This window comes from Leptopilina boulardi, unplaced genomic scaffold, assembly GCF_019393585.1.
Source record: "Leptopilina boulardi isolate dan_hultmark-lab unplaced genomic scaffold, ZJU_Lbou_2.1 LbouV2_370, whole genome shotgun sequence".
Classification (NCBI taxonomy): Eukaryota; Metazoa; Arthropoda; class Insecta; order Hymenoptera; family Figitidae; genus Leptopilina; species Leptopilina boulardi.
The window spans coordinates 536,147-548,885 of NW_026137941.1; the positions used below are offsets into that span (position 1 = coordinate 536,147).

The 12,739-nt window shown below is 25.6% G+C and overlaps 1 protein-coding gene across 1 annotated transcript; it reads left to right on the forward strand.

Moving 5' to 3' along the window:
• The first annotated feature begins 2,535 nt into the window (after positions 1–2,535).
• On the forward strand, positions 2,536–5,777 carry LOC127287437 (fatty acyl-CoA reductase wat-like). The gene is made up of 8 exons (XM_051314372.1): positions 2,536–2,988; positions 3,626–3,719; positions 3,828–4,076; positions 4,229–4,374; positions 4,455–4,757; positions 4,876–5,133; positions 5,206–5,463; positions 5,554–5,777. Exons 1-8 carry the CDS (start codon positions 2,813–2,815, stop codon positions 5,663–5,665), a joined length of 1,596 nt encoding a protein of 531 aa, XP_051170329.1. The 5' UTR covers positions 2,536–2,812; the 3' UTR covers positions 5,666–5,777.
• The last annotated feature ends 6,962 nt before the right edge of the window (positions 5,778–12,739 follow it).

Below are 12,739 nucleotides of genomic sequence, written 5' to 3' on the forward strand. Positions count from 1 at the left end.
TATATAATCGTTATTTTCAACATTTTCTATGATCAGATCAAGTTTTTAATCAGTTTTGCATAATTATTTTGATATTTGCATTAATATTTTAATATAAATATAGATTTTCAAATTTATACCGAAGTGACTACGTGATTTACGTTAGTCACATCCGCAAAATTTCATTACCGTCCGCCATTTTGCATTATTGCAGAGAACTGTGAAGACGTCCCTGCTGTTGGCTCCCTGAAAATTTGCAAATATCGCGTAAATCAAGTTGAATTTCGCTTAAATTAAGTCAGCATCAGCTTTTAGTATGTTATTTCTCAATTATTTTTTATTTAAAATCAGTGAAACAAGGTTTTTTGAAGAAATATGAGCTATTTAGTCATGGCGTCACCTCATCATTGCATCGTTCGCCATCGACCACATCGTCAATTTTACATCAGTTTTGATGTATTTACTTGTTCTCATCGTGAATATATGGTAAAAATCTTTAATTATTTAATGAATAAATGGTAAAATTATGAAAATTATTTTTATATATCGGTTAATAAATGGGGGTTATGATTATGCATTGTTGGCGTGACTGCGCATGCACCGCCATATTGCTTCGTTGCCGTGAACTGTAGAGACGCTCTCTATAGTTGGCTACCTGAAAATTGCAAATATCGTGTAAATCAAGTTGAATTTTGCTTAAATTAAGTAAGCATCGAGTTTTAGAATGTTAGATCTTAAATATTTTTCATTTAAAATCAGTGAAACAAGGTTTTTTAAAGAAATATGAGCTATTTAGTCATGGCGTCACCTCATCATTGCATCATTCGCCATCGCCCACATCGTCATTTTTACATCAGTTTTGATGTATTTACTTGTTCTCATCGTGAATATATGGTAAAAATCTTTAATTGTTTAATGAATAAATGGTAAAATTATGAAAATTATTTTTATATATCGGTTAATAAATGGGGGTTATGATTATACATTGTTGGCGTGACTGCGCATGCGCCACCATATTGCTTCGTTACCGTGAACTGTTGAGACGCTCCCTGAAAATTGCGAATATCGCTTAAATCAAGTTAAATTTTGCTTAAATTAAGTAAGCATCGGGTTTTAGAATGTTAGATCTTAAATATTTTTCATTTAAAATCAGTGAAACAAGGTTTTTTAAAGAAATATGAGCTATTTAGTCATGGCGTCACCTCATCATTGCATCGTTCGCCATCGCCCACATCGTCATTTTTACATCAGTTTTGATGTATTTATTTTTTCCTATCGTGAATATATGGTAAAAATCTTTAATTATTTAATGAATAAATAATAAAATTTTCGAAATTTTTTTATAATGCATTGCGTGAATTTCGGGAATGTATAGCTGCGCATGCGCATTAGCAACTTTTCGAAATTTTTAATTTTCTCTAGAAAAATGTTGAAAATGTGCAATATTATCGTTATTTCATACATTTTTAATAATTAAATAAAATTTTTGAACAAATTTGCATAAATATTTTGATATTTTTTATCAATTTTTTGAAATTAACGTAAATTTTTAATTTTTTATGGAAAGTGACTAATCTGTTTAACGTAGTCACTTCTGCTATCGCCATCAGCCATATTGCGGCGTTGCAAAGTATTATACAGATGCATAATGTATTCGCGTCTCTGAAAATTGTAAATATCGCATTAATTAAGTTAAATTTTGATTAAATTAAGTAAGCATCGGGTTTTAGAGGTTCATGTTTTAATTATTTTCGCGTGTAGAGTCAGTGAAAAAAGTTTTTTTTTTTAATTATTCGGTGGAATTATGAGCTCATTATGTTATCATCACGTCATTGACCGTCGACCACATCCTCAATGTTTTGATTTGTCCCCATCGTGAATATTTGGTAAAAATCTTTTAATTATTAGTTAATAAATATTAAAAAATTTTGGAAATTTTTTTGATATTTAAAAAAAAAATGATCCGATGAATAATTTGGGCCATGTTTATGGATCTTCTTCAAAGATTTTAGTGGGAAAAAAAGATTGCATTTTCTCGCTTTTTGCCCACATTTCTTTTTATCAAAATTTGCCATTTATTTTTATTTTCAGAAATATTTTCTATGAATAAATATTTATAGCTTTTATGGTAGTAATTATAATAGAGAAATTGAAAAAAAACCACACAATCCAAAAATTGTATTCTATCCAATGTTTATTTTCCGTTTTAATCAAAGAAACAATAATTATAATTATATTTTTACTGCGAATAATTTAAGGACTTAATTGAAAATAAAAGTGTTAGTATATTAACATTAAAACTTTATTTACATTAAATTAATATTTATTGTAACATAAATAATATTTTTTGAAGAAAAAAATGACATTTCAAAAAATATTTACATATTTCGTAGCAAAATTTAAATTACATAATAATATAAAGATAAAATTGTTCGTTACGATTAAAATTTGTTTTGCAAATTTTTTTTATTTTTTAAATTAAAATATAAATTATATCAATGATAGTAATTCATGTAATTCATATTCCTCTACCTTTCGCCTTTCGCTTAGCTTCCACTTCTTTTTCGAGTCATCATTGACAACAGAAAGCCCACAGAAAGTGGTTGTTCAATTTGCTGTTGGCTCGATTTTCAAAATTCTTATTTTCAAAATAAATGCATTTTATCGAAGAAAAAATAGCGACAAACATTACTTTACTAAAGAAATATTGAATTACTTTTTTTTATCCCTTAAAATTATAAAAATTAACAGACTATGTTTTATTGAATACAACATTTAAATAATTTTTTCATCAATTATTTTACTGATAACTGTAAAGAAAAAAATTATTAAAATGTCAGTTCAAAAAACAAGTCAAGATTATATTGATGAAATGATAAGTATGTCAAAAGACACAAATGAAATTGTGACTGAAAAAAGTGAAGTTACCGATTTTTTTACAAATTGTAATATTTTTGTGACTGGTGGATCTGGTTTTATTGGAAAATTACTTTTGGAAAAACTTTTACGGTAAGTATTTTGTTTGCTTTAATTAGTATTTTGAAAATATTTTTTTTTAATTTTCCATTTAATTATTTAGTTAATGAATATTGAAATTTTAAAGAATGAAAGTAAATTTTTTAACATTTTTATTTTACAGTATTATGTAAAATATTTTTCAATATTGTTTTTATTATCTAGAATTTTTTAAAATTATTCTAAATTTCATTCAACAAAATTCAATATTTAATATATATAATATTGAAAAAAATAATTATATGTTTTATTATAAATGAAGTATTCATGAATTTCCTAAATGTATTCAAGAATGTTTCGAATATATTATTCTAAAGAATATGTATATAAAAACAATTCGATTAAGGGCAATATATATGTATCCAATCTTTTTAGTCACCGGATGTATTATTTTAAAAACAATGATAAAAATTTACATTAATTCAAATCAAGCCATTAAAATAGAATTTTCAAATGATTCTTTCCTGCGGTGAAAATATTAAATTTCCAAAAAGTCTGTGATTTAAATATCTAATTTGTGATAATATATTTTAATCATTCATTGACTAATATAAGGATTCATGAATCTTTATTAAATATATAAATTTACAATTGTAGATAAATAAAGATCTAATTTTTTTTTTTTTTAAAGATGTTTTCCTGATATGGGTAAATTGTACATGATGTTACGGCCTAAAAAGGGAAAATCTCCAGAGGAACGTTTCAAAGAACACTTTGACGATCCTGTATGTAAAATTATTTATTATAATTTATTATATTGAATAATAAATAAAATAATTTTTAATTTGTTAAAAATTTACTATTTTTATTAATAATTTTTCTTTTTTTTTCAGTTGTATGAAAGATTAAAGCAAGAACAACCGGATTTTGCGTCAAAAATTTTTATAATCGAAGGTGACACTGGAAAATTTGATTTGGGTTTATCGAGCGATGATCGTGAACTAATTTGCAAAAATACTCACATAATTTTTCATGGGGCAGCCACTGTTAGATTTGATGAGAAACTTCGCCAAGCTGTAAATATTAACGTGAGAGGTTTACAATTAATGCTCCAACTTGCCAAGGAGATGAAAAATCTTAAGGTAAATTAATCTAAAATTACTTTAAAATTATTCTATTTAAATTATTTTGTATTTAATTTATTATTTATTAACTAATATTATGTTTTTCTTTAAAAATAAATAAAATTAATTATATTTCAATTTTTCTTTTCAATTTAATATTTATATTTCAGGCATTTGTACACATATCGACGGCATTTTCACATTGTATTTCAAAAGATATTAAGGAAAAATTCTATCCCTCACCAATGGAAGTGGATAAACTTTTGAGTCTTGTGGATTTGTTGGACGATCAACAATTGGAACATTTAACACCTCTGTAAGAAATAGATAAATAATTTTCTAATTGAAAAATATAAACTATTGTATTAAAAAAAATATATATAAATAATGTTTTAGCTTTTTGGGAAAGTGGCCAAATTCTTATGCTTTTTCAAAGGCAATGGCTGAAGAAGCAGCAAAAAGATATTCGACTGGAATTCCAATTTGTGTCGTTCGTCCATCGATAGTCGTGTCAACATGGAAGGAACCAATCGCTGGATGGACAAACAATCTTTATGGAGCCACAGGTGTTGTTGTGGGTTCTGGAATTGGATTACTTCGCACACTTCACTGTGTGCCAAATAATGTCGCAGAAATAATACCAGCCGATATAGTTATCAATAATGTTGTCGTTGCTGCTTGGGATATTGCTCAACAATGGTTTTAAATATTTATAATTTAATTTTTTTTAATTTTCTATTAATTAATAATTATAAAATTATTAAATTTTAATTATTATTTTTTTTATTAATATTAAAACATTTTTTTTTTTCATCAGGAATGAAAAATTAATTATTGAGGAAGAACCACCGGTTTTTAATTGTATATCATCAAATTTAAAACCTATTACTTGGGGTAGATTTATGGATTTAAATAAAAGTTATGGATTTGAATTACCAAGTAAAAAAACTATTTGGTATAATGTAATGATTTTAAACAAAAATTTATGGTTACATAATTTTTGTATACTATTTTTACATTTTTTACCAGCAGCAATAGTCGATTGTATTTTGTATCTTATGGGAAAAAAACCAATGTAAGTACATAAAATGTGATAATAAAAATGATTTGAATTAATTTTTTCAAAAAAAAAAAAAAAAATTTACAGGTTATGGACAGCTTATAAAAAAATTCACAAATTCATGGGCGTAATTTCATATTTCTCGAGTCAAGAATGGAATTTTCATAGTGATGCTAATCAAGCTTTATATAAAAAATTAAATTCTGTTGATCGTAAAAAATTTGATTTTAATTTGAATAATTTAGATTGGGAGGATTATATTTGTTATCATGTAAGAGGAATTCGTGTTTTTATTTTTAAAGATACGATGGAATCAATTAAGGAAGGGCAAATTTATTACAGAAGGTAATTAATAATTTTTATTTTAAATTATTATTAAAATTATAAATTTTTAATTATTTATAGTAATTAATATTTTTATTTTGGTTTCTTTAGATTGAAAATTGCTCATTATACGATAGTAACTGCGGCATTTTGTTTGTTGATGTGGTTGATGTTATCATTTATTCGTATTCTATTTTTATGGTGTTTTAGTCGATTTATATAATATAATTTATTATTAATATTTTACTTTGACAACTAAACATTTGATTGATTGTGTAATAAAATCTTTTTATTTATTAATTTTATAATTAATAATAAATAAAACGAGTTTTCTTCCACAAATATATATATATATATATATTAAATATCAAATGTATTTTTATCAAAGTCAAATATTTTTTTCCGTTATTGTATTATAATAGTATTGAAAATTTTACAATTATAAATTTTATAAATGTAAAATGTATTGAAAATAAATAAAATGTTTGATTCAAATACAATATTCTATTTTGAAGTTTATTAATTATTACCATAAAAGAATAATTTTTATAATTATTGTTGATTTATAATATTTATTTATATACAATTTTTATTGTAAAATGTTCTTTGAATTAATTACAAACTTTCTGCTAATGAAGAAAATAGAAAATAATTTTAATCAAAAATTTTTAATGAAAAAAGAAAAAAAACAAAAGTTTTTTTGCATTTTGATTTTTGTTTAAAATTGTTAATTTCTATTAACGTTAAAAAAAATTGTTATTTTCATAAATTTAATTTCTCCTTTTTGTATGCAACACGATTTGCTTCTATGCATTATCGTCAAAGCAGAATTAGTTGCTTTCATACTTGAGAGATGACACTACTGATTCAATATTCTATTTAATTTTAAAAAAGCTTTTCTCAATCGATTATAGTAAATTTAAATAAAAGAATAATTTTTTTTTTATTTTTTTCATTTTTTTTTATTTATATTGTAATATTTTATTCATGAAAGTATAGAATATCCTTATAGTTGTTGACTATATATGGGGCTTTTTTAGTTATATTGTAATTTGTTTAAAAGAGCTTTTTGCGCGCCGGTATAAAGAGTAACGCTCTTGAATTTTGAAGTTATAGAGAAGCATGGAAAACGAAAATCTGTACGACAGTCACGATCTTTAATACTGGGAGGCATGCACAAACCAACACTGCTCTGTTACGTTTCAACATATTTCGACCATATACGTACTGAACGGTTTAAAAAAGCGACTGAGTTTCGCGACTGCATTCCGCATATAAAATGCTTGTATTAACATTTATATCTGGACATGTTAAAACCATTTGGACCTAAATTATAATGTCGCAATGGCGAGTACTAATTTCTCATCGTAAAACGATCATATAAAGTTAAATGATTTTATTTTCACGTTTTAGTATGCATTGCAAGTCGCTTTTAATTTTTCTCAAAAACATATATATATCATCAAACTTGTAATTAAACAAGTTTCGTTTTTAATCAATTTATGGTGTGATAAATAGTCAACACTTGATAAATTTCCTTGAAATTTAATAAATTCAAAATATGAAAATAACAAATTTAATACATTTATTTTAATATGAAAAAAAATTGTTCCAATTTTTTTTTTTTTAGTTGAACATTTTATTTTAGATGTTAAAAAAAAAAAATTACTAGGATTTCTGATAAATTGAAATAAATATTTTACCATAATATAATTTATTAAATTTACCATTTTCTGTATATTTTTATATTAATTTTGTGAATTTTCTTTTTTTTTCAGAATATTATGGGACAATGCAGGAGAGTTGAAAATGAGCAGTGATGAAGGGATTTAATTTGTGAATTGGAAAAAACTATGGAACTGCAGAGGTGAGTTAATAAAAAATTTTACAATAATTTGCATTTTTTGTTTCTACTATTTTAATTGACGGAAAGAAAATTAACGAAATGGATGAAATTAATATTTTTAGAGGAGAAAGTATTGGATTAAATTTTTCATTTATTTAATAAATGTAAATGTAAAATATTTAAATATATGAAAAGTTATCTGATATATGAAAATTTGTCTTCTATTAAAAAGAATATCACTATTAAATTGAAATATTTGTTTATGCTTGAATAGACAACAAAAAATTACAAAAAAAAACTGTAATTGTGACAATTTCGATTGTTTTGTTATTAAAAAAAGAAAGAAATCAGTGCAAGTTTGACAAAATATATTTTTTACATAAGTTTGATAAAATTGTTTCATACAAAATTCGTTTATCGCAAATAAAAAGAAGTCACTGAACGAAATTCACGTTATAAGTAGAAAAAGTTGTGTGTGTGGCGTCTGACACATCAACCTTTTTCTACTTAAAAACAGTGAATTTCGTTTCAAATTGGACGCATTTTTCCATAATAAGGTGAATTTTATTTTATCCTATATTACTTTTTAAATAAATAACTAAATTTTGTTTTTTTTTTGAAACAATTTTTTTTATATTAAATTATTTATTATTTTTTGATTATTTTTTAAATTAATTTTATTATATTTTATTTTTTATTATATTGAAAATTTATTGATCTATTAATAATAAATATTAATTTAATATATTATTTACCGTTGTAAATAAAGTTCGACATACTATTAAAAATATAAAGAATAAAAACTTATGGCTATAACTTTCTCTATGGGTGTTGCCCATCTGGGGTTTTATATTCCAGGATGATGGAACAAGTTGATCAAATGGACTCATAATATTCTAGGATTTAGATAGTTAGATCGAATTTCTCATGCCTACCCTATCCGTTTACTTTGATTTAATTGAAAATAGATTTCTCGAACTCGAAAAAAAATTTATTTTATTCAAATAATCGGTTACTTGAGCATTATCAAATAAATATTTATTTGTATCAAATAAAATATATTTGGTCCAGGTAAATATTTATTTTGATAATAGTCAAGTAATCAAGTATTTGAATCAAATAAATTTTTTTTTCAGTGTGTTTTTAGCACAAAATAAATACTAAATAAAAATCTTATAAAATATATATTTTAATTACTTTTTTTGTGTAGTAAAATTTATTGAAGTAAAAACAACAAAGTTAAAATTTTATTTCTTTCCAAAAAAAAAAACAATTGTTGACCGCAAAAAACTGTTGAGAATATATATATTTTTTTTTATTTTTCAGAAGGCGCAGTTTAGACAAAAGGAAGTTACAATAACGATACTTCTTGTGGTACCTTTCAACATCTATAAGTATTTAAATGGCTTAAAGGGTCTTCACAAAAATCTAAGAACAATGCTGCCACTATGTGAAAGAATTATATGGCCCAGAAATTGCAGATTGAAAGGTAAATTAAAAAACAAACCCCAAAAAAAGTTTTTGTTGCTTTAAAAAAAACCTTTTTTTTTTAACTTTTATTTATTTTTTTCAAAAAATATTCTTTTAATTCAAGTAAATTCTGTTCAAAGTAAAAAATCTTTACAGCATCTTAAATTTTAATAATATTGACATTATTTCCGCAATTTTCTCAATATTGCCGCAGATGTTTTATTTGAAACAACAAAAACTTTTTTTCTAGATGTAAATTGTATGTTGTAAAGTATTTTTCCAAAGATCATTTTTGTTCCACATATGAGGAAAAATCTCTTTCTCTCTTTGACTAGTATATCTTATATATTTACTGAAAGGGGAAGTTGGTACTAAATAACAGTTGAAGAATATGATTGTACCTGTGGTACAGTAGACGCGAAGAATAGATAAGAAAGTGACTGTCTGTGAGTTAATGTCTTTATGAGAAAAGTCGACAGACTAATTATGGTTTTGCTATCCTATTCCTAAGAGCAAAGATGACTATCGTTTCGATCCAAATTATATAGAATGTGTGTATATATATAAGACAGTAGCTATATATACTCTGTATATAGGGCTTAAAAACTGCCGCAATTCTTTTTTTTTTTTTTTTTTTCTTTTTCTTTAAGGACTTGAGTGAGTTCTTTAAGACTTCTTATACTTGTCTGATGCGAGAAAGAAGTTTTTATTGCGGTCTGAGTCTATATTAAAAGTTTGAGTAATTTTTTTTTTCTCCTTTCACTGAAAAAATGTTAAGTTTTAAGAGTTTTTAATTTTTTCTATTGATGGAATTTTTAATCTTTTATAAGCTTTTTTTGTCTGATAAAAAAGGATTTTTTTTATGGGGAAAAAAAATTCTTTTAAACAGCGAATTTTTTTAATATAGCGTTTTAAAAAGTGTCATTTAATAAATGTAGTATATATTTTTTTTTTAATTTTCAGTCTGTTGGTCCAGAGAAAGGGAAATTCGCTTGTTTAAAAAAGAAGTTGTTTGCTGTCATCGTATCTCTACCACGACGCATAAGAGCAAAAATAGTGAGTCTTTTTTTTTAATTGTTAACATAAGTTATAAATTATTAAAAATTGTTTTTGAAATTATTTAAATATAAAAATAAATTTTTAATTCGATTTAGTTATTTTTTCACGATCAATAAAAACTGTAGCTTTTATCTATTTCTCTTATAATTCTTGATAATTATTAATAGTCAATAATTATTAGCGTTTGGGAATTAATTTTTTTGTTTAATTTTTCAGTTCAAAGAACAATTTGAAAGACAGGAAGGATGTGGACGAAGAAAAGCGGCCCCAGTATGCTGGGGTTCCATTAATCCCAAATATAGACTATTTTTTTACATTTTTTTTTTTTTGCACCCCAGCATAGCTCACGACCTGCGCAGAAGTGCACAAAACATGCAGGGATCTCGTGAGTGGCCCATTTGGAGGAAGAATATTAAGGGCATAATCAATTTTGCTCCGACGTGGGATTCGCCGATCGATGAGTCAATGAAAAAAAGAGTTTTAATAATATTTTTTTTAGAAATTTTTTTCCCCAACATAGTGACAGCATTGACAAAATTAATAATTTTTTATTTCATTTTTTTCCGATAAAAAATTTTCTATTGTATAAATTAATTATTAATTGTTAATTATTAATTATTATATAAATTTTTATTATACAAAAAATTATTCAATTAGTAAAAAAAAAGTAATGCATGATTAATAATTTTGTCAATGTATTTTTTAGTGGTGTATGTGATGAGTGTGTTGAGTGTAATTTTGAGTTCAGGTGACGGTTGCGTCCCGGGACGTGAACCCTAGTGTAGGTCTTTGGCACCTGGGCGGTATGAGAGTTCCGTGGGTTATGTTTTAATAAAGTAGGATTTATTTTCAGGTATATATAATTAGGGAGGATAGCTTTTTTTTTGGTATGAGTGATTTTTTTCGTTTTTAATATCGCTAGGTAGGAAAATCGGTTTTTTTTTTTGTATGAGTATATGTGGTACAGTAATTTTTTTTTCACGTCACTATGTTTCAAATTTTACTGTAGGCTTTGATTTCCCTTTATGAAATATTGTTTTGTATTTAATTAATTATTACTTTCAGGTTGTAATATTGTGGTATGTAATAGTATTTTTATTTATAAAAAGTAAATTCATTTTTATGCTCTTTAAAGTATATAACGATTTTTGTTAACGTTTTTAACTTTGTTTTTATATTTTTATTATATGTTATATAATTATTATTTTTTCTTTAATATAGGAAAAGGAATCAGTGAACAGCATCACGCGTCAGGAAGAAGATGTTCTTTTGGATGTTTCGTTATCACAGCTTTGGGAATTTTTTTTTCCGTGAGTAAAACTTTGAAACAAAAATTGAGCAATTATATTGTTTTTTTTTTAATTTTCGAAAATTTAGGAATTTTTATTAGATTCTGAATTTCTTTTGTATTTCTAAATTAGAAAATCGAAGTTTTGGAAAAATTTTGAACTTTTTGGAAATGTAAATTTTGAATTTTAATGTTTAAAGTATAATATTTTGAAGACGGTGGCTCGCGGTAACAGAATATTGTGTTTCGCGGTGTATGAAGGCGGTGGAGCTTGTCGAGAAGCGCGAGCTACGGAGTCAAGCAAGCAGTGCACGCCTGGCTGCCGACAGGAGCGGGTCGCTCGCATATAACCCTGTCTGTGATTTTCATTCTCTCATATCAATAAATAAGTCTTCGGTTATTGTCAGCGTGTTGTCAACAGTGTTAAATAACGCAAGGACCAATATATATATATATATCACAAAAAATCATCGTGTGACGTGTCTGCGTTTCGTGTATTATTATTAAAACAAGATATTTTTATTCTTGTTTTTATTTTATTTCATTCTATATTAGTCACGCTTAATAATTTCAAAAACTCCCCTATACTCGATTTGATAAGGATCATTTTTTTATATAATTGAATTGCTATATACAATTCTCGATGCTCTAATTCAACAAATTAACACTTGAAGTCCCCCCGCCCTTTGTTTTTGTTTCTTTATTTATTATACATAAGTGATCAGCTGATCCATGTGTAAATGTCATTTTTTACACACTGACAAGTGTTAAACGGTGCTTGTTTTTTTTTTTTTTTTATAAAAACATCCTCGAGTCATTGTCATCTCATACTTCTATTCTGGACCAAGTATCAATATCAGTGTGTTTCCTCGAACACTTATCAGTTTGAAAATATGCTGTGAACGCGACATTGGACGGACGGACGAGTTCTGTCTGTCTGCATCGCGCTGAAATAAAAAAAAAAGAAAAAAAAAATTCGAATCATTTTTTTTGGAGCAAGTAATTTTTTTTTTTTTGTTATATCGCATGACACGTGTCAATTATCAAAGCCGGTTTTTGGAAAATTTTCAACAGACTGAAGGCAAAAATCTTTTTTTGAAAATGATTTTTAAGTTTTAATTGATTAGTTAATTTGTTTAATTATTGGATCGTTTGACAAGGAACCGGTGCTTGGTGTCACGTGTAAAGTCGAGCGCAATCGTAAACACAACCTTCACACGAAGAGTGATTGTGCTTTATGTTACACATATACATATATATATATATATTTTTTTTTTGTTACTCGGAATGATTGATTTAAATAAATGTTTATAATTAGCGTGAATCATTGAAACTCAATTAGATTGATGTTTATTTTTTCCGAACATTGTTTAATTATTTTTTGTTGATTGTGCAGAAAAATAGACAGTGGACGATTCTTTTCTCTTGTGATCTTTTTTCCAGACATTTCGATGGTGTTTTTTTTTTGTTTAGTGTCGCAATCATTGAGTTCCTTTTGAGTTTCTAGTGACTATCGGGAAAATTGTCGGACGTAATTTAGCGATAAACAGTGGAGAATCTTGAATTGTGTTCGTAGTGAAGTGTCTGTTTATCTTGATGACGTGTTGACATTACGACAGCCTTGCGAGAATGGA

Excerpts from the sequence above, each read along its gene's own strand:
- LOC127287437 (XM_051314372.1), top strand. The coding sequence starts at position 2,813 with ATGTCAGTTCAAAAAACAAGTCAAGATTATATTGATGAAATGATAAGT. Across the intron at positions 2,989-3,625 it reads CTTTTGGAAAAACTTTTACG|ATGTTTTCCTGATATGGGTA; the intron begins GTAAGTATTTTG and ends TTTTTTTTAAAG. Across the intron at positions 4,758-4,875 it reads TGGGATATTGCTCAACAATG|GAATGAAAAATTAATTATTG; the intron begins GTTTTAAATATT and ends TTTTTTCATCAG.